At 37.3% G+C, this 22,630-nt stretch overlaps 1 protein-coding gene and 1 pseudogene across 32 annotated transcripts in view; both read left to right on the top strand.

Annotated features, from left to right (window-relative positions):
• The window catches only part of BNC2 (basonuclin 2), a 399,821-nt gene that overhangs the window by 364,719 nt on the left and 12,472 nt on the right, over positions 1–22,630 (top strand). For 24 of the 32 annotated variants that reach the window (XM_011365317.2, XM_011365316.2, XM_011365315.2 and 21 more), the window contains 2 exons: positions 7,714–9,683; positions 10,117–10,182. In XM_011365317.2, coding sequence (XP_011363619.1) covers positions 7,714–9,683; positions 10,117–10,182 — 2,036 coding nt within the window. The remainder of the gene's footprint in view (positions 1–7,713; positions 9,684–10,116; positions 10,183–22,630) is intronic. The other 8 variants (XM_011365310.2, XM_011365313.2, XM_011365308.2 and 5 more) reach the window with 2 other exon arrangements.
• On the top strand, positions 4,149–4,264 carry LOC111743242 (annotated as a pseudogene).

Raw genomic sequence — 22,630 nt, 5'->3', positions numbered from 1 at the left:
CTTGTGGGGAGAAAGGAGGAATTGGAAAGGTACTTCAAATCAAGTTCTTTATAATCTGGACATATTGACTTTAGCATCAGCTTCTGTAATCACAGAAAACCAATGCATACCTTGCTCTGATGTTTGCACACTCATTTCATGTCAGTATTGGGTTGACAAAGAAAGCATATTTGTTTTCCAAAAGGGCTATTCACATGGATAAATGTTAACAAATAAAGTCCAATCTTGGTTTTTATTTGGAAGGCTTTTTTTCTTTCTGTGCCACACCTGATGATTCTTTCTCATGGGGCACCTCTGTCCTAGAGCGGAGAGGAAGAAGCAAGGATGTGACTGGTCACCATTGTATTTTGAAGGTAAAGTGATGCTCTTGAGAAATTCTACAAAATACAAATTTCTAAATCATGGAAATTGAGTAAGGTTTTCATTACCCAAAATCAGATGTTGATTTTTTTTTTTTATCAAGTCTAATTTGAACCATTTGGTGCAATCATGATACAAATGAGTATGTTTCATTCTGCCTACAGATATTACAGTTGTTTCAGCCAGCCTCCTAGAATCGTTAGCTTAAAATACTACAAACGCACAGTCATATACAAGAGCTCTGTGTGAATAGAGAATGGTATAATTTTGTTTACTTAGACAACCAAACTGCTCTGATGTATATTGTATATCTAGTAGTACATCTTTCTTGTTTAGTACCCCGCAAGAAATATGTGTGTAAATGTAAATTTGCTAAAACAAATAAGCATGCCAAGTTGTTTTCCCACATAATTTCAAGTGTTTCTCAGAAATTATCATAACATTGCTTTAAAAATTTCCCTAAATACTTCCCAGAATCTGTTATTTTCAGTAAGAATTTTTTTGTTGTTGTTTTACTGTTTTTATTCATCTATCCTCTTGCCCGCTTACACACACACACAGGCATACAGACACACAGACTTTGACCCATACACACACAAGATTGCCAAGTCATATAAATTAGGAAGATAAACACAATCTAACAAAAAAGGGGAAAAATAGCTCTGATGTGAGTGGAGAGCACCCAGACCAGTTAAACTTATTGGCTAAGAGAAGAGAGTTTTAAAATTGACTTGACTTTAGAAAGACCATTTAAAATTGAAGTATCTGCTTGTTATATATGGACCCATCTGAGTTTTAAAATACATAACTAGTGGGAAGTTGGGAGAGAAGAGGACTGAAAGTTTTATGACTTCTACAAATTTTTTCCTTAAACTGCGTGTAGTATTCAAAGGCTTCTCTTCCACAGATTATCTCCCTCAAACTCCTGCTGCTTTCGGCTCTCATAGCCAGCTCTATCCAACCCACTAGTGGTATCCATGAGGTCTCTATTTGCCAACCCCATCTATTAAGTTGATGGAATGCCTCTGTTCATATAATCTGAGATAGTGGTCTGAGCCCATCACTTGTTCCCAAAGTGACCCAGCAGTTAGATGACATATTTCCTAATTTCTGAGTCATATCCTGGCACATGTCTACCTAACCAAGAGGCCAGCACAAAGACAGATGGAGACAAGTCAAGCCAAAGATGCATTAACTGGCTGCTTCTCATCAACTTCTTCCAAAGTATTTGCAAAGGTCTGTGCACATATCGCTTGCGTGGTACATATCAGTATTAGCTCTGTAGAGAAGCAGTCTCCAAATTTCTATGACTATGATCCCTTTAGTAAAAATATATGAGCTCACACCCTGATAAAGGTAAAGCTATCTCTAAATTAGTATATTTCTATAAATCCACATATAAAATATTAGGCAAAAAATCATCTTTTTAGATTAAAAAAATAGAAATTTTTATGTTTAGTCGCCATGTCACAATAGATTATTATGCACACCCTGCTGATAGAGAATGGAGGACATGTGTGATTCTGGTCACAATTGAATGCAGGAAGGGGCAAGTAAGATGGCCTATAAGTCAGGAAGTTGTGAATGTTGAGTTGTGATTTTGAGATTTCATGTAATTTGCAATAATTAGTGTTTTGAGTCAGCTTCCTTAAGGTACTTTATGTACAATAAAATCTACCAATTTTAAGTGTACAATCTATATAGTTATAGAAACATCAGCACAATCATGATATAGAACATTTCCATTGCCCAAACAGTTCCCTAATATTCTTTTCCAATCAATTGCTTTCCCTTACCCTCAGCCCCTGGTAACCATTGATCCCCTTTCTGTTATTACAGTCTTAACTTTTTCAGAATTTTTTATGATTGGAATGATAGACTCTTTTGGGTCTGTCTTCTGTCATTACTGGCGTAATGCTTTTGAGAATCATCCATATTGTGCTGTATATCAATAGTTTATCCCTTTTTATTGCCCAGTAGTATTCCATTGTATAGATCTCCCACTATTTCTTTATCCTTATGAATTAAACATCCAGAAAACCTGTTATTCAAGATTTTGCATAGCATTGTTTCATCAGTTTTTAACTTAGCAATTACTGTTAAATTTTACCTTACAGAGTACTAAGCTGGATTGACTTGAAAATTGGTAATTTCTATACCTTCTACCCAACCCCATTCCTCTTGCCTTGAAATATGAGTTAATCCTGAATGAGAAAGAATAGAAAATTCCAACAGGAAACTGGTTATGAAAATAAGTTACCAGTGTGGTCATAATGGAATATTTCTTAAGATGACATACCGTGCAAAGACATGAAATCAAAAAGTATGTCTTATAAACCTCTGATTTTGTTCTCAGTGGTTAGCAAGTCCTCTTCTTCAATGTTATTTAATTAAAAGATTTGAAATTATATCAAAGAAATATTTTTTGTTTTTAGCTAATCATTTTAGGATTTTTCTTTAAATTATGCCTTAAATTTGACAAGAAGTTCATGTAATAAAACAGAAAATTAAATTATTCTGCATCTGTCTTTTAGAATTAAATTATTTGCTTATTTCTTAATAATGTGAATACTGCTAGAGCAAATAGGCCCTAGATTTCTGCTGTGTTCAGTGTTCCTTGTTCAATTTCCATGCATGGACAGAAAGAAAGGCATTGTTTTTCCTAAGTGCTGTGACATGGTAGAGGCCTGCCATGAACACAGATAGAATCCTTGGACTGAGGATTCTCTGGGCTTGAGGTCTCCTGACAATCCGATTATCCCAAAGCTGCTTATCTGGTCTCTCTTCCTTCTCTTTACATCCTTTCCTTCTCTACTATTTCTCTTCCCTGAATTTTTAAAAAAAAAAAAAAATACACCTTACTTTACTTTGATTTTAAAACTACAAGTCATATAAGATGCTTTGATGTGAAGAAAAGGCTCACATAAAACCATCCAAACCATGGCAAGTGATCTACTACAAAAAAGATTTTAAAAAAATACTCTTCAGAGCCATATAGAATTGGGTGCCAGGTTTATACCAAGTGACAGTCACTAGTTCTAGTGAAATAATAAAAGGAACTCTTTATGTAAAATGCTTAGATATAAATATTTTAAGTGTTTTATACTTTTTCTGAACCCAGTAAAACTGGTTTATAAGTCTGGATTATTTAATGTTACTCATCTTTTAATTAATAGTATAGCCAGTTATTTTCACAAGAAAGCAATACTTATAATAATACCTCGCATTTCACTTAAGGTAAATCTTATTATCCTATTATCCTCATTTTGTAAATAACAATTCCCCGTGTAAAGGGTTAAAGGTCACTGAACTCTGGTTACAAATGGAAAAGCCTAGAGGAATTGACTTACCAACTACAAAATTGAATGGGACAGACAAGTGTCCAGTTATATACTTGATGTAATTTACTGTTCATGCAAGGACGAATGTCCCAATATGGCTTGGTCAGCAGTCAAGATATTTATACTGGCTTAACAGACTGAAATTTTGTTTTATTAACGTTTATTTGGTGATAATACCTGATTCTTTTTATGGCTCTTATTCTCTCTGGTAATGTTTCTTTGATGTGGCAAGGAGGCCTAGATTTTACATCTGTACTTCTCAAACTATCTGTGCGGAAGGACCAGTTTTCCCCCTATTCAGTCGTGAGTCAACACTTAAGTTAAATAAAAAGAAATTACTTTAAAAAATCATGCCTTTAGTTCTTGTAGCAGTATCAAATTGTCATAAAGGTTTCCAAATGGTTACTCTCAACTACTTGCAGAACAATTAAAAAAAAATAGCCCTTAGTCTACGGCCATGTCACCCTGAACAAGCCTAATGTCTGATCTCGGAAGCTAAGCAGGGTTGAGCCTGGTTAGTACTTGAATGGGAGACCACGTAGGAAGACCAGGTGCTGTAGGCTTGGGGGGGCAGGGGAAGCCCTTATACTGGCACTAGTCCTTTTTGAATAGCATATAGACCTCTCATACATATTCTTACCTTAGCAGTGAAGTCTAACACCAGAGAATCACAGCATCAGAATGTGCTTATTCCTGTGACAGAGATCTTCAAAAAAAAAAAAAAAAAAGAAAGTGGGCTTCCCTGTTTTCCTTTTGATGATTTCTAACTCCTTTCCACCAGTTTATCCAAGAATACACTAAAACTGATAGCCATTCCTAGCGTGGAGCTTGCAGACTCATGTTGCTAAGAAAGTCACTTTGTTTCTTACTATAGTTTCTTCATTTATGAACATGATGGTATTAGATTATCTTGATCAAATACGAATGCTGGCTTCTTTGGAAAGAACTTTTGTGGCACTTCATATGGCCCAGACTCCAGGTTGAATGTGTACTATAAATATTTGTCCTTTTTCCAAGTTAGTGTAGTTTACTGCTTCTCTCACTACTGTAAATGAAGCTTCTCTTTCATGATTCAGGCTACCAACAAAGTTTTAAGTCTTACTTATCTGGATCTCTTCCACAAAAAGTTAAGTGATTTAACATAACAGTCTCTATTTTAGCATAGACAGTTTCTCGGGACTAAAAAAGTGTCTGAAAGGTAGTGGTTTCAGAAATAGCAGCAGGCATTGTGACAGACCAGGAGAAAAGAGAAACCATGTGGGTGAAGGAAGACAGGAGGGTGATGGAAAGGAGATGCCTCAGGTGGGTTTGATCAGTTTCTATGGTTCCTAAGGAGTGTTTTAATACGAGAGGCTGGCAGCTATATAAGTACGTTATCGACATGTAGATGTAGGCGCAGTCTACCTGGGGAGAACCTGAGGAAGAAATGACTGTATGCTGCTCACACGGGATTTCAGCCTGAGAACTGTTACAGTGAAAGGCTCTATAAAGAACAAGCAAGAGAGTGGATTTGATGGTAAAGAAAATGGTGTAGAAGAGGACATAGCAGTGCTCTAGAGACCAGCCTCGTTTAGGAGAACTCCTACTCCTTGTTATCACAAACTCAGTGTACTCCCCAGGGAAATGGCATCATGGAATGACAGTCACTGTGCTCAGTAAACTTGGAGTCAGAATTTCTGGATTCAAGTCTTGGATTCCAAGTTAGCAGTTTGGCAACTTTAAGAATCTTATCTTTCTTCATTTCCAGTTTCACATCTATTAAATATTTTCTGAGCTCCGAAAGCTATTAGAGGTTGAGATAATCTGTACAAAATCACAATTTAAATTCATTCTGTTTATCTGTAATGACAGCACTCCCCCTTGCTTGCCCTATTCAAAAAAAAAAAAAAAAAAAAACTATACGATAGACCAATTGCTATGAGTGATACCTTTTTTAAAAAATGGCTATTGTAGAACTCCAGGATCACCCAAAGTCAACATATACCCACATCATTATATTGACTATTCTGAGCAGATAGCTGGGGGGAGCATTTTATCTGAAGGCTAATTTTATCTACAATATAAGGGAGGGACATCTGTGTTTGACAGTTTATGTAAGAATGGACACCTGTACATACACCCTTACACATACTTTTTTTTAAAATTATAGAATGCTAGGAGTGAGCCTTATAAAGAATAGCAAATAACTATCAGAGCTTCTTTTTTTAAAGTAATTTAAATACATGACAGACATCTTTTTATAATCAAACTAGTTGTCATGGTTCAGACCATATATATGACTGTGGTCCAGAGAGAATTTTATACGGCAAGGCTGAGTAGAACTGTATACGAGAGAGAATTTTCCATTGAAGTAGTAGTAGTTCCCTTTATCCTGCTTCCCCTAATGTAACATAAGATTGATACCATACTATTAACTAGAGACTCTATTCACATTTACCAGTCTTCCTACTAATGTCCTGTTTCTGGTATAGGATCTCTAGGATTTCACATTATGCTCATATATCCTATTTTCTTAGTTTCCTCCAATTGATAACTATTCTTGGTATTTTTTTTTTAATCTTTCCTGACTTTACACTTTGAAGAGTACTAGCCACAGTTCTGTAGAATGCCCTTCAATTTGATTTGTCTGATGTTTTCTCATGATTAGATTGATGTTATAACCACAAAAGGAATGATGTACCGTTCTCAGTACCTATGTCAGTAGGTATGTGACAGTACTTATCACTGCTGATGTTAACTACGATCACTTGGTTAAAGTGGTATCTGTTGGGTTTCTCCATTATAACGTTATGATTTTTTTCTGTAATTAATAAGTATCTTTTTTACTTTTTTTTTTTTTAAGATTTTATGCTTTCTTAAATTAATGGTCATGGTTGGAGCAAGTGTCATTCACAGAAGGTTGCAAAGTGTCCTGTCCTGGTGGGAAGAAGCCGTGCCCTAGAAAATGATGGAGTCATTATTTAAGTGTTTGAATAGATTTCTCTCGATCCGTGCTGAAATGGATTGCCTGACATTACATTGCAGGATTTTTAAGTCCTACCTCCAGGCAAATCTTATAGTTACTAGCAAAAATGAAAGTGTGAAATACTTTTTAATGTATATTTAACAACACATAGTCTGGTGATTACTGATGTGTATTCTCTGTGGACTCCCTTTGCTATCAGAGAAGGATGTTAAGAGACAACATTTTTACACATTTATTCCATCTAAATCCATCACGTGTTTACTTTCTCAATATCTGTAACTGTCATCTATAACAAGATCATAAAAGTCAAATACTTTAAGTCTAACTCAAACTTTGAGTCATAGGATTACAATCAGTTTTCTGGAAAAGGACAACTACTGTTTTTCCTTACTCTACCTTATAAAATTGCCCACAATTAAATGACACTAGAATATAGCCATTAAAATAAGAAAAAATATGGCTTAGTAATGGGAGTATAGGAGGTAATGCTACTTTATATTCATCTTTTTGATTTAGAAATTCACATAATCGCTCCTATTTAAAGGAATTTTCGTCATCGAATCCAGTGTCACGTCTACTTGTGTTGAAGAAGTAAAATTCACAAAATTTATATAAGTCCTTCGTATGGTGTCATTATTTAGTAAGGATTAAAGTACCATTTTTTGCATTTATACTGGGTTGCACAGCAGGAGTTCACGTCTTGTACTAATGTATGCTAAATAGTTGCATAGTATATAGACCATTGTTGTTAAAATAGCAGTAGTGAAGGCATTTTAGCTCACAGAGCCCCAGTGGTCTACATTTTGTTTGTTTTGACATTATTAAACTCAATCTGTTTCTCTAACTGTGACTCTAATGACTACATTTGCATGGCAGAAAAGTTTGCTTTGTGGGTCGACTTCTATTAACAGTGTTTGCATGTTGTTTTCTGCTCTTGCTCTCTGTGTTTCATGAGCAGACAGAGCACCTTCAGTTACGTTAAATAATTATGCACAATCAATAAGTTTTTTGTGTTTGTCTTTGTTGTTTTTTTGATGTGGCCTCTAGGATGCTGCCGGCAAGGTGCTGGACCGCTGGGCCATCATGTCTCGAGAAGAGGAAATCATCACCCTTCAGCAGTTTCTGCGATTTGGAGAAACCAAATCCATTGTAGAGCTGATGGCAATTCAGGAGAAAGAAGGGCAGGCCGTGGCTGTACCATCTTCAAAGACAGACTCAGACATAAGGACTTTCATCGAGAGCAATAATCGTACCAGGAGTCCCAGCCTCCTTGCTCACCTAGAGAACAGCAACCCTTCCAGCATTCATCACTTCGAAAACATCCCCAACAGCCTTGCGTTTCTGCTTCCATTCCAGTACATAAATCCGGTGTCGGCCCCATTGCTAGGATTGCCTCCCAATGGGCTTCTGTTAGAGCAGCCAGGACTGCGGTTGAGGGAACCGAGCCTTTCGACTCAAAATGAATATAATGAGAGCAGTGAATCTGAAGTATCTCCCACACCTTATAAGAATGATCAGACATCCAATAGAAATGCCCTGACCAGCATTACTAATGTGGAGCCCAAAACCGAGCCAACCTGTGTGTCCCCCATTCAGAATTCTGCCCCAGTCAGTGATCTAACCAAAACTGAACACCCAAAAAGCTCATTCCGGATTCACAGGATGAGAAGGATGGGGTCAGCCTCTAGAAAGGGAAGAGTGTTCTGTAACGCATGTGGGAAGACATTCTATGACAAAGGTACTCTCAAAATTCATTATAATGCTGTTCACCTGAAGATCAAACATCGATGCACCATTGAAGGTTGCAACATGGTCTTTAGCTCCCTCCGAAGCCGTAATCGCCACAGTGCAAACCCCAACCCTCGCCTTCACATGCCTATGCTAAGGAATAATCGAGACAAAGATTTAATTCGGGCCACATCAGGAGCTGCCACCCCTGTCATAGCAAGTACAAAATCAAGCCTCACACTCACCAGCCCTGGCCGGCCCCCAATGGGTTTTACCACTCCCCCATTAGACCCCATCTTACAGAATCCTCTCCCTAACCAGCTGATGTTCTCTGGGCTAAAGACTGTGCAGCCAGTTCCTCCATTTTATAGAAGTTTACTCACTCCAGGGGAAATGGTGAGCCCTCCCACCTCCCTCCCGACCAGTCCCATCATCCCAACCAGTGGTACCTTAGAGCAGCACCCTGCACCACCCTCCGAGCCAGTAGCGCCAGTCGTGATGATGGCCGCTCACGAGCCTAGTGCTGACCTGGCCCCAAAGAAGAAGCCCAGGAAGTCCAGCATGCCTGTAAAGATTGAGAAGGAAATTATCGATACCGCCGATGAGTTCGATGATGAAGATGATGACCCCAGTGACGCTGGAGCTATGGTCAATGACGTGAGCCAGGACAATCACTGCCACTCCCAGGAGGAGATGAGTCCAGGCATGTCTGTGAAGGACTTTTCTAAGCATAGCAGGTCCCGGTGCATTTCAAGGACTGAAATAAGAAGGGCTGACAGCATGACCTCTGAGGACCAAGAACCTGAGCGGGACTATGAGAACGAGTCCGAGTCATCAGAGCCCAAACTCGGTGAGGAATCCATGGAAGGGGATGAACACATTCATGGTGAAGTGAGTGAAAAAGTCCTGATGAACAGTGAGAGGCCTGACGAGAACCACAGTGAGCCCTCCCACCAGGACATCATCAAGGTGAAGGAAGAATTTACAGATCCCACTTACGACATGTTTTACATGAGCCAGTATGGACTGTACAATGGTGGAGGAGCCAGCATGGCAGCCCTGCATGAAAGTTTTGCCTCATCTCTGAATTACGGCAGCCCTCAAAAGTTCTCCCCAGAAGGTGATCTGTGTTCTAGCCCAGACCCCAAAATCTGTTATGTGTGCAAGAAGAGTTTCAAAAGCTCCTACAGTGTGAAGCTTCACTACAGGAACGTTCACTTAAAAGAGATGCATGTCTGCACCGTGGCTGGCTGCAATGCTGCCTTCCCCTCTCGCCGAAGCAGAGACAGGTCAGTAAATCTCCATTGGCTGCTCCTGCCGGGGGTGGAGGGTGCCAGTCATGTTGGACTTAACATTAAAAAGTCCAGCTTAGCTGTTTTTGATGCACTGTAAAGATTGTCCACAGTGACTACAAGATAACTAAGCTGCCATGCTCATAAAGGATTGTTGCAGTTGATGCTTGTTATGATTAAGCATGCAGAATCATATGCCATCTTACCCAGTAATGCACGCCATTTTTCTCCGTGCTCCGTGTATGTGTGTGTGTATGTTTTTCCATGCATCTAGGTGTGTGAATCAGTTAACTATGTACACAGTTCCCTGCTTCCCCATGAACTTTCACTTAGAAGCCGCAGCTTCTGTTATATATATTTCTGCTTTGCCTTGTGGCTTTTTAATTAAATCAGTATATTATCTTCATACACACATATTTATCCAATATAGAAACAGAAATTTACGGATGGAAAGAACCATAGGTCCAGGACATCGAGACAGCCTGCAACTCCGTAGGTATAACCAGAAATGTTATCATTCTTACATGAGTATTTAGTGTATCCTTGAATTCTTTGAGTCATGAAAACATCAGAAGAAAATGGGACCAAATTAATTGTTAATATGGGGAAATGGTATGGCGGTGTAGGTTTATTTATTTTAGTTTCACAGTGTCTTTGAGCACATCTCTAAAATACCCTGAAGTATCATGGGAATTCTACAGAGAAAGGGAGGCATGCATATACTTTTAGGATTAGTTAGAATATATTATGTCCAGCCTTCAGATGACATCAGACCTTAGCTATGTAGCTGCAACTCTGAAACAGTTGGGCTTAAACAGAAGCAGCTGGTCTTAAACCTACAATGTTCTTTTCCAGCCCTAAAGAAAATGTAATATAAATGGAATGTGTCAAGGTGGTCAGTGGTAGGGTGCCACAGTTATCCTATGCTTGGGGCAATAAGCTTGTGAGCAGATCATTTACATAATACACCAGCACAACTAGAGTCACACACCAGTTAACTCTTCCTATTATCTTGGATCTGATTTTTGGTTTTACATGGTCTTTTAAAAATACTTTTAGTGAAACTTTTATTACATGGTAAAAATCATTATACATAGAAGAAACAAAATTAACTATGAATTTTCCAAAAGCTACTACCTAAATTCTAGTGCTTATCAGTTAGATACAGTTCTTTGACAAAATAACGTATAATTAAGGTAAAACTGAAAAATAGTGACCTGCTTCTAGAATACTCTGTTTTGTCTTCATATTTAAAAGATTAGTCTTTTTTTAAGGTTTAAAATTTTTCCCCATTATACTGAAGTATAGTGCAAGGGGCCAATCCATGAAAAGCAAAATTTCTGAGAAAGTAAGTGGCTCTCTTTATACAATTCAAAACACGCTTTGAAGAGAAATCTATCTTCTTAAAGATTTCCCCTCGCTAACCCCCTCTCCCCCACTCCCATTTATTCTGTTCTGTAAAAATGGTTTATGGTAACAACATTCTTTTCAGTTCTGAGTTATCATCGACAGTCCCAGAATGTGGCCAATAGGATAGCTATAGTTTGTATAATAAAATACAATACTGTACCCAACGTTTGCGAGTGACATTCATTCATTCTTTTACATTTGAAATAGAGTACTTGTAATAATGAGGTTAATGCATTGGATTTTTTTTTTAAACCAAAAATAAAAGACTCATGAAAACATGCATAAAATATTTATGGAAATGGAGTGTTTGAAGACAAGCCAAAATTTAAGCTTATTTGCATGAATTCCTATCACAGTTTTAGTTGCTTTGCTGAAAACATTGCAAGTCATAACACTAGAATAAATGACTCTGGGACCAAAAGGCTACAACACCCAAAGCTTGGTGCTTTCATTTATGTCACATGTGTTTTTATGTCCTAGTACATAAGGAGGTACTGTTGAGAGGGTGGTTTGTCTAAGGAAACAACACTTATTGATAGGTGAATATCTCCCATTTTTCTAAGGATTGGGAATTTGGTAGTTAACTAGCCATATAGAATTTAGAACAGTGTCTAGGATATTCTAGGTGGGAAGACTAGTACTAATATTCCCCTGTGTGTGTTCAGTCACACAAGAGATGGCAAACCATGTAAGACAGGTGATGCATTTCATTTGGGTGAAATATCACATCACATCTGATCTTTTTAATCCTGGGATTTTGTCATACATGATAAATGAAGAAAAGCGAGTTGAAAAAAATACTGTACAAAGGAAGTTTTTTGGTTCTCACTTGAAATTTTGCTTTTCAAGAGTAGTCAACTATTTCGATCCCAGGTTAAAACTTAACGAAAATTTTGGTACTTTAATTTTGAAATTTTTTTAAGAAGAAAAGTGTTCATCCTTGTTGAGTCTGTGACTCGAATTAACATTCAATGCAAGTGTAGTTACCACCAACTAACCAGAAACAGTAGATGCCATTGGGTACCAGCCTCTTCCTGCATCTCAGCAGAGTGGACTCAAACATAACTATATTCCTGTTTCTGCCTTTCATTTCCATTTCATCAACTAATGTCAACCTGTAATTCAATCTCCTATTCATGAAGCCTCTTGGATCACATCTCTGATCTACCCCTTAGACTTACCTTCCCCTTTCTCTTCACTTTTACTGCATCAGTTACAAGAACCCCAGGAATTTTGCGTCCCTGCTTTTTTCCTCTTCAATTCACTGTGAAGCTAAGACAGGTTTTCTTACCTTTTCGCTGAGCCAACAGACCTTCCCAAACAGAAACCATCCTTTGCCTTTTAATCCTGCTCTCCTCAGGCCCAGTTCTTTCCTCTCCCCAGAGTCTCGATTCATCCATCCTTGACTCTACAATGTCTTCCTTGTGCAAATAAAGCATTAGAAGGGATTTCGAGTGGGGGCTGAAGTGTGCAAGGCTACAGGGTTTCTAGGATGTCTGTGATAAAAACTAAGAGAATAACCCTTTTCCTCCTGTTTATGAAAGCAGCCTTCTTGTCCATGGGCTTAGAACACCTTAGAGGAGTGATACACAGGTCTTCTTGGGTTTCTCCCACGAGGGAGTTGCATTTTTGGTCTCTAGACAAGCATGTTAAAATAATATGAAAGTAGAAAGATGTTAAATACTGTGTTTTAGATTTGGCAGATAGTTAACAGAGTCTTCCAGATCTTTGCTTATGGTCTTTCTAGATTTTATAAGATCACGTTGAAGGCTTTTTGCAGAGCAAGAATGTTCTTTGTCTAAATTCAGCAAAAAGGGAGGAGAGAATGGGGCACACACAAGGTTTGTGAGGGTGAGGGCTGAGGATTCTAAGCAGTGTTTGAGTTATCCTTTTTGTACAGTTGTGAATGAGTGAGCGTGAGTTTAATAAATTCAAAGGCAAAGAGGACCATTTCACTCTAATGACAAGGAACAAGCTAATAAACACAAAAAGTCCAATCCATCCAGTCTATAGGTAGCTGTTAGAATAATTTTTAGTCTGAGTTAGAGAAGTTAAATGTAAATTATTTTCTTCATGATACAATAAGGTGATTGCTAAAGTGTTTAAGTGTATATTGATAACGTTGTGTAGTGTTAGTCCTGAAAGTCTCTAAACACCTTTCCTTTCTTCCTTCTTGATTTATCCCATGATTTTCTGCTATTAAGATGCTGTTCTGTCAGGTAACAGGAAGTTGTTGGCCTTCGGTTTTGAAGTATTCACATGGAAAACTCCCTGGGAAGACGAAGTTATAACTAACTGGCCTAGAACCTGTGGTGTTCATAAAGGACATTTTCTTGAAGACAGGATCACAGTCAGAATTAGCTTGGCCTAATTTGCCTTTGGTCATAGTCTCACCTTCTGCCTTGAATTTTGATCCCCAGGAGAACTGATTGGCCATGTAGTTAAGGGAAGCCTATTAATAAATTGCATTTGGTTTTTATTCAGAAAATACAGACAGACATACCCTCTGTCCTCCCTGAAATTTCTTATCATTTACTAATATGTTAAAATCTGTTTACCTCTCTTTTAGTGGTTGGCAGTTTTAAAACTCTCTTCACTAAAATGAAGACTTCCTACAGAGAAACTAGATGATTCACAAAGAAAGAAATATTTACCTCCTTTGTTTTTCATTTTATCTGACTTTCACCATCTTTATTCCTCTCTTCCTCTGAGAATAGTGGCCACTAATTGCCAAAGTTTGTCTTAAATTGTATCAGGTAAGCATATATCTTTGATCTTCAAGGTGTAGGAAAGGTGATTCAGCCTTATGAATAAATTTTAAAACAAAATAATATTTGCTTAGGATGATTTATAAATAAATATGAGGCAACTATTGGTGCCAAGTGTGAACTTTCTCTTTGATTGCTAGTTAAATCAGTCCAGATTTAAACATGTAAACTTCTTGATTTGTATGGAGTAAGACATCTGTATTTGCTTTATTAAAACCTGCTGATGTTTCCAGAACTAAATTTGTTCATATATAGGCCTCTGGGTAGCTGTAGCTAAAAAGCAAAGATGTATAGTTTTTGCTCGTCTGATTACCTGACTTCCAGCCCTGTACAGGTGTGCAGGAATAAATTAACATGAGCTACCTTTGATGAGCCACTGCATACATTAACAATAGAGGTGAAGATGCGAAAACATGCTACCTGCCTCCTGTTATCACCTCAGCAGCAACATCCATTTTTCCCATCATTCTCTATGTTTGGGAACTTAGAACTTTTCTAAGGAGAGATTTTTCAGTAAATACACATGATTTCACTAGGCAATACCTCCAAGAAATGAGTTACTCAGCATCAATTCAAGATAACTATTAGTATATTTGCCCTAATATAATTAGCTGTCAAATACAGCCTGTTAATCCTCTCCAAGTACAAGAAGAGAACGTTTTAAGGTATCAGCGATTTATTTCATTTCCTATATTTTTGCCAATCAAACTGCAACTCTCCTTTCTCAAAATTCTCTTATGAAGTGAAGCAAGTCCTCTGACTTTTAAACGTTAAGGAAGAGATTCTTTTCCCCTTATTACTTTATTTGGTTTCACAATAGAGCCAGCAGATCAATAGGTCTTTTGTACTTATCTCCATTACTTTCCATCAAAGGCAAACAAACAAAATAAATCCCCCTTGTGAGTGAGTGCTAGTTGTGCCCCTCCTCATGAAAGTTTGGTGGGTAAAATAAACTTTGGTGTCATTTCTGTCTCTGGAGTTCCTTTTATATACTGGGAGAAGAACAATGAGCAAAACAGCCTCCTAGTATCGTGGGGAGAGACTCTGTCAAGCCTAAAGTGAGCCTCCCATCTTCCTAATGACCTCCTGCTGGCCCAGCTGGATATAAGACAAGCTCATTTAAGCCTCTGCTGACCTTTCACTCCTCCACTCTAAGAACTACACCAGTCACTTCCACCAGACTGCCTACAAAATAGACTACAGAGCTAATGGCAGGCGATAGACTTCCTCATCATGATACAAAGAGATTTTTACAAATTTCTGTTGGTGGGAGTTACATTAAATCTCTTGTGGCTACATAACTTCATTGCACAGACATGATTCTATATACTCTTTATTCTTTCCTCAAAAGCAACAAGCTGCTGCTCTTGCCAGCATTATCTTCAAAATGTAGGCGAAAATAGCATTTGTTGAGCAGAATGTACATACTGAGTACACAGGCAGTATTTTTCTTGATGACACCACTTCAAAAGTGTCATCTTCTTGATTCTGCCTCTCTCGGGTCCACCACCATCTATCTATGTGATCCTCTGATAGATTTTATTTGGTGTGATTCTTTCTAATACATAATTATTCATTTGAGATATTAATTTTGATAGGTAATCTTCTTTATTTAAAAAAAAAACATAGGCTGTTTCCCACCAGGAAGCAGATTGTAAGACTGCAAACATATATTAACATTTGCTTGTATCAATTGGTTCTCTCTTAGGTGAAAGACTCTCTCGCTATAAGTGGTCGTTCATTGTTGTGCTAAAAAGGGAGACTTTTCTTTCTCTGTTGAAATTTCACAATAAAGTTTGGGCTACATCGCTTTTCTTATTTCTCTTTTAAAAATCCTCAGAAATCATTTAATGTTTTTGCTATAAGACTCCTACTACTTTCAAATAAATGAATGTGGCAGAATATGAAAGGAGTTTGCACTTGCCAAAAAATTACAGTGTCATAAAAAAGGGATTTAGTAACTTTGATTTTCAAGTGCCAAGATGTGTGTGTGTGTGTGTGTGTGTGCGTGCGTGTGTGTGTGCACGCACGCGTGAACATGCGTATGTCAGAGAGAAGCAGGCTGAGGAAAGAGGAAGAAAGAATACTTTTTAGGAAAAGACAGTTTTTCTTCAGTTATTTAACATAAAACTACACTTTAAAAGAAATACATAGATTTTATGTTCTAATGCAGGCTGCTTGAATTAAAACAAGAGTTGTAAATTCCTGGTAAAAAGCTGTTATGCCTGAAGTGTTAGTGATCTTAACTCTAGTACTTTATGGAGTTTATTACTTCTTTTATTAACTAGGGGTGAAAATGTTACCCAATTCGAGTTTAATTCTTTTTCTTGATTGCTCTAATTATTTTGACTTTACCTTAGGAAAGAAGAACAGGCAAGTGTTGCTAACTGAATATATGTAACTGATGCTTCAATTTTGCTATCGCATATATCAATCTAAATTATTACCAGCTATTCAAAAATTATGCTAACGTTCTAATCTAAAGGCAGCTACATAATGTATATGTGTGTTTATACAGAAACACCCATAAATAAGAATATCAAAAGATAAATAGATCATCTTTAATTGCCAGAATAGGTATCTTTATCTTGGAAGGTAATGTATGAAGTTACTGTATCTCGTTGATGGGAAATAACAAGATTTTTGTAAGTAAAAGGAGACAGATTTGGGCAATGAGAACAACAGACCTTCAGAAGGAAGCCTCTTTGGTCTGATGGCCAGCTGAGGGGAGCTGCTCTAACTCTGCTGCCTTTTTAGTCTGGTCTGTCGCTGAGGGGGCACTGGTGGGTCAGTTCGCTCACTAGTAATTGTGTTTTACAGACTTCTAAAGCAATTGGCTCAGTCAGTCCCAATTCAATAAAAGTGGAGAGCAAGAGAGAGAGCACTTTTGTTCTATTTTTTACTTGAAATTATTTCATTCAGCAGTCTGTCTTTTTTATTACCGGGACTTGACATTAGCACTCCAAGCTATATTAGCATCCATTTCAGCAGTTCAGTAATGGTATTAAAAAAACACTTAACTTCAACGGTGAATGGTTGTATGACAGTACCATAAAAAATCCACATTAAAAAAAAAACTCATGTATTTGTCCCAGCAAATTATTTTTCACTTGTTTAACCACTTCAAAACTATGTTCTCATGATGAGTATTCACGAGGACCTTCTTGTTCTCAGAAGCAGCCAACGGAAGTACTTTCTTGATTAGGGAACTGGGGAAAGAGGAAAGGGAAATCAGTGGGGAGAGGGTAGGTAAAAATGCTGTTTACCCTGTAGTTAGATTACCTTCCATTCATCAGCAGAGATGGAATTGGCAACCTCAGGGCACCCAAGGTGAAATTCTTGGATCCTCATGCATATCTGGGATTTGATTTTGAACCCAACCCTCTCCAAACTTGGGAGCAAAGCCTAACTACCTTGGCACTGTAGTGAGCTCATAAATGACTACATTAGGTTCTAAATTTTGATTAAACATTCAGTAATTAATCAATGGTAGACATGAAGCAGTTGGCAAGGTCCAGAGCTGCAAAATGTTTAAGACATAAAACATTACGAAGTAATTAGAATATGCTCCTTCAAGAGAAGGATTGCCTTCAATAAAGAGGTAAATGATAGCATCCTGTTTATTGTGGACGTAGGCAGCCGGAGCAATATGATAAACTGCTGGAGATACACATATCAGTAATCATCTACATTATTAGTGCCATTAATCATAATTCCAAAAATATGACAGCAGCAGCCAACTTTTTGACCAATTTTGCTTCTGCCTGTTGGCCATTATGACTTAGCTAATAGACTGCAGAGCTCCTGTGCGTGGCAGTTTGCATTGAGAATGGAAGGTTAATTATATTTGAGCTGCTGATTTCTTCTCTCCTTGGAAAAGGGTTAGCACTTTGACAATCCCAGGAGCTTGCTGTTGTTAAACCAGTAAAAGTAGTTTATTGAAATTTTCTTTGTTGGTCAGGAATGAGGAGATGTTCCAAATGAGATATAAGCGCCAGGCTGGAATAGCCGCTAATGTTTCTTACTCCAAAGTGATCCTTGGGCAGCAAGATGAACTCAGTGGTTTCTTTAGATCACTTTGCTCTCTCTTTTCTCTTCTGCAGACAGGTAAACATCTCATTACTACACAGTGATACACCAGGAAATCCCACGAGATTAGAGGTCTTCTCAATATGCATATGTAGGACTAAGAAGCTGGGAGTGGTTAAGAATATTGGGAGAAATAAGCACATCTTTAATACAGAATTCTGCTGCTTCAGCTATGCTTACGGAACTGAAAGTAAAAAGAATATCACAAAAATCACTCGAATGTTTCTGAAAATCAAAATGTTTAGTAGCACAGATGCATTGGTGGTTAACTGAAGTTTTCATGTTTCAGCTGACAGTTTTAATACCATTTAACCAAAGACATAGATTAGATTTTGTACGTTCTTTTTGTTTGTGTATCTTAAGTAGTTTTGTTTTCAACATAAAATTAATTCTAGATAAGGCCATAGCTAAATAATAATATTGTCTATAAAAATATTGTCTACAGAATTCTGTCCCCTCCTCTGGGGAACTCATACATCCCTAAGTGTTATCTTTTTAAACGGTCATAAATTAACCATTTTAATGATAGGAAAACATTTTGAATATTTAGTCTTAGGAAGCAATTCCTTTGCAAAAGATCTCAGAAAGAAATTGATGTTCCATGTTGTACATATTAGAAAAGAAAACTTAGTTTTAAAGTGACAGAAAAATTTGAATATCAAGAGTAACATGCATTCCTATTATTTTGGGAATGTGTATTCTAAACTTTGTAATTCAGGCTATAAATCACAGAATGGAAAAGACCTGAGCTTTAGTTCATCCAGGGTAAATATAAAATTCAAAATTCTTACCTCGGATTTATTTAAATCTTTAAAGATGCCAGCATTCATGGCTTTGATTTTTCTTGCCCAACAGTGGTAGTAAGCTGAGCACCATACGAACTGCCTGACTGAGAATATTTCCAAATGCTGTGAAAACATAATCCTATTCACTGTTACACTCAGTGTCTCACATTGCAGTGCAACAGGTACCTATTGAATAATCAGCACCCTGGAGAAGCCTTATGTGTCAGATACAACTCAAAAGTAAAACGGTTAGGGAACAAGGCTGTTGGATGTTAATACTACACTTAACCTGAGCATCCAGCATGCACATTTTCATCTACCAATCTGCTTTCCCAAATGCCATCGCAACGTTAACATTTTTTATGCATTCCACAGTAATGACAAATTGTTTTCTAACTGTAGCGCCAGATTTAGTATGCGAAAGACACGTTCGCCTCTGCCAACAAACCAATAATTCTCACTAACATCTTCAGAGTTACAACATTTATAAAGTTGCAAAGTGGAGTAAACAAACCATCTGTTTGGCTTTTCCATATATGTCATGCTTTCTTATTAGCATATTACGATTCATTTAGTAAACAAATTTGGTGATTTCGTTCACGTCAAAGTTAGGTCGGAAGCTTGAAGATGATTAACATTCCTGGGACGGGCACATTAATACGTTGCTTCCTTGGCAAAGTTAAATGGCTTCTCAGGAGAATCTCCCCTTGTTGACAAGACGAGACTGTCAATTTTGTTTGCCTGCCACATTAGGGGCCATGAGGGGATGGCAGGCTCTGAGAGAGGGGAGTCATGTCGGCAGCATAATTCACTGTGAATTGAGAAAAGAAGTCTAATTCTGATAAATGGTCGACCCCAATACATCCTACCTGTTATTACAACAGACGTGCCGTATCTGTGCAGTAAATTAGCTAAACCCCTGAAGAGTTTGGTGGGAGCTTATCTTCAAGTGAATAATTTGAATATAGAGGGAACTGTCTGCGTGACCAGTATAGATGATTTGTTTTATATTGAAAGGGATTGAAGTGACTGAATTTCATACTTTTAATTTGCAAGAATTTGCTTAGCTTTTATATCTTGCATTTAATATGTCTTTTACATTTATTTATTTTTTTTGAAAACTACTAGTTTTACAGAAGTACTATCAAAGTGTCATTTAATTCACAGGACTGTAAGCATCCTACCGTTAATAAAATGGTAATATAAAAATTTTGAGGCGTTAAGGACAACTGATAGTGTCGTAGCAATCCAGACAGGAACAGAATCAGTGAGGGGCAGAGGTTTTCCTTTTTCATTTCTGCCGATCTGGATAGCAGTTTTACTTTTCTATTCAGGAGTGTTATTGACCCAGTATCCCACAGTACACTCAAACCTGGCATCCAGATTTCCCCAGATTAGATATAAATGTATATCTCTATCCTCATATACATATACATACATACACACACATACACATCATATATACATATATATTATATATATGTTATCTGCTATGTAAATATCACTTAGATCATTCTTGATGATATAATTTTAGAAGCGTGTGTGTGAGAGAGAGAGAGAGTGTGTGTGTGTATGTTGAGTGGCAGAGGTGAGCAAGAAAATACAGGCAAAAACTAATTCAAAATGGAGCCTCAATTCCTTTGTAATTGGAGGCATTGTAATTAATTATCAGGTATTTTGTTTCAATTCCCTAAGTTTAGAATGGCTCAAACCTAATTAAGAATTGAGAGTTAGATGTTGGACTTGTCATGTAACTGACAACTTGATTCACTACTCAATTTTGACTGCCACATTCTGGTTTTCTCATTTGGGCATGAGACTATTTTAAAGAAAAAGTTCCTTCCTTATACCTCAAAAGTTAAAACCTCAAAACACTTTTTCTATTAAATATTTTTTATTTTAACTTTTATGGGTTAAACATTGCAATAAGTTGAACAGGACATTTGAACAAGTTTGGAAAGGGAGATCTGAGGAAAGAAAAGCCCAAGACAAGACTTACTTTCTCTCTCTAAAGGACACTTGCATTTACTTGACTGTGTTCGATGAATTTGGTATCTTCTGTGGTTGCATGGTAAAGTTGTTTTTTTTTTTAACTGAGATATAATTGACCTAAGTTTTCAACAAAGAAACTGAAAAAGACTGGTAGTCTACTTTAGTCCAGTTAGAGTACTTCCACTTAGCATTTCAAAAAATAAGTTTGGTGTTATGACCCCTCCTATGTAATATAGGCTTCATTACTTTTTACCTTTAAGGGTGATCTTGGTCTTCCAGAGGCTTTTGGTAAACTCACAGTATGGAAGGTGTAGGAAAGAGTGCGGAGGGTCAGAGGAAGCGTTTGTAATTCTAGGCATAGCCCGAAGTATAGGACTGTTTTATGCTCTAAGTATATAGCATTGCCTTGCACCATACTGGGATAGTAATACATCAGAATCACTGTCTGCTGTACTACCACTGTATTTGCTTGAATGTTCTGTTACATGCCTCCAATATTGGGATCATTGTTTTGCTTTCTACAGTGTATTTTGAGGAAAGCTTCTTAGGACTCATGCATATTATTGATTGAAAGCAAATAAGTGTACTTTTAAGTATCTCTTATGTACAAAGCATTCCACTTTACTGCAGGAGACTTGAGGTTGAATCAGATTTAGTTTGTGTTCTTGAAAGTGACCTTCTTGGGGCTAAATTTTGGACCACTCTTCTTAATAAGTACTACTGTGCTCAGTAACGCCAGATCCCTATTAAAACCAGATCCTTACCCTTTCTTCTTATAAAGTCATTTTCTCTCTCTATCCCAGTCACTTTTTTGTGTGTGAGAGGAATCTACTTCTGCATACTGCTATTGCCTACGAAATCAAAGCAAGTAGAAACAGCTTTCACATACTGTTTATATTCTTGTAAAATATTAATTCTAATACAGTATAGATTTGTGTTAATGATTATATTTCCCTCTTTTCTGGAGGTAAATATTCAAAACACTTAGTTTATTTCCTAGAAAAACCATCTCTCTCTCTCTAGGGAACCCAAAATTAGTTTTTTTCATGGATTCCTTCTTCTACTTATTAAATACAACTGTATATTGCTGCTTCTAGTAAGGGATCCTTCTCCTTTTCCAGCATTCTCTTGTCTTCCTCCCATTTTAGGGTCCTCGACTCTGTATGTCTGATAGTTAGTAGGGATGAGTTGTTTCTGAATCTCTTTCATCCTCCCTTTCTTTTATATCCTTAGCTTTCTGATCCAAGTAAACTTGTAAATTGCTATTCACCCTAGGTCTTTGCATCTCCTCGTGAGGACAGTGTTTTATGATAGTTAATGATTTAGATGGACTGATTCCAGAGTCCGACAACAGGTCTCTGTTAAAATCAAGTGCTGCCTTTTGTCCATTCTATGGAGGCTGGACCTAACCTCTTGAAAGACAGTATCAGTACTCTCTAAAGACTTTAAGCCTTTCTTCTTTAACTCCTTCTCTTGTTTTTCCTCTTACTACTCCAGGAATACTGTGTTTGTTAGAAAATCTCAAAGCCCACTATCATAAACCCCCAGGCTTTACACAGCCCATCCTTCCCATCCCCACTTCAAGTGTTTTGCATATGGTATTTAGGAGGATTATTAAACAAAAATGAAATAGATTAAGAAATGAACATAAAAGAATCAATTCTCTTGAACTGTGGTTGCATAATGGAAATCGACTACCATGAATGAACCTGTGTACTGAAGTTATGAACAGCAGAGCTAATGCACTGCCATGAGTTCATCTTTATTATTGCATTACACCTGAATCAATTGATAAAGTACCTTTTTTTTTTAAGCAAAGGATGGCACTTAATTGAATAAAAGTCAATGTAATTATATTAGCAGAGGCCAACAGTACTGCTGACAGCGGAAAAGGGACACT

This window comes from Pteropus vampyrus, unplaced genomic scaffold (assembly GCF_000151845.1).
Source record: "Pteropus vampyrus isolate Shadow unplaced genomic scaffold, Pvam_2.0 Scaffold109, whole genome shotgun sequence".
In the NCBI taxonomy this organism is placed as follows: Eukaryota; Metazoa; Chordata; class Mammalia; order Chiroptera; family Pteropodidae; genus Pteropus; species Pteropus vampyrus.
This window is presented reverse-complemented; position numbering and strand designations above follow the sequence as displayed.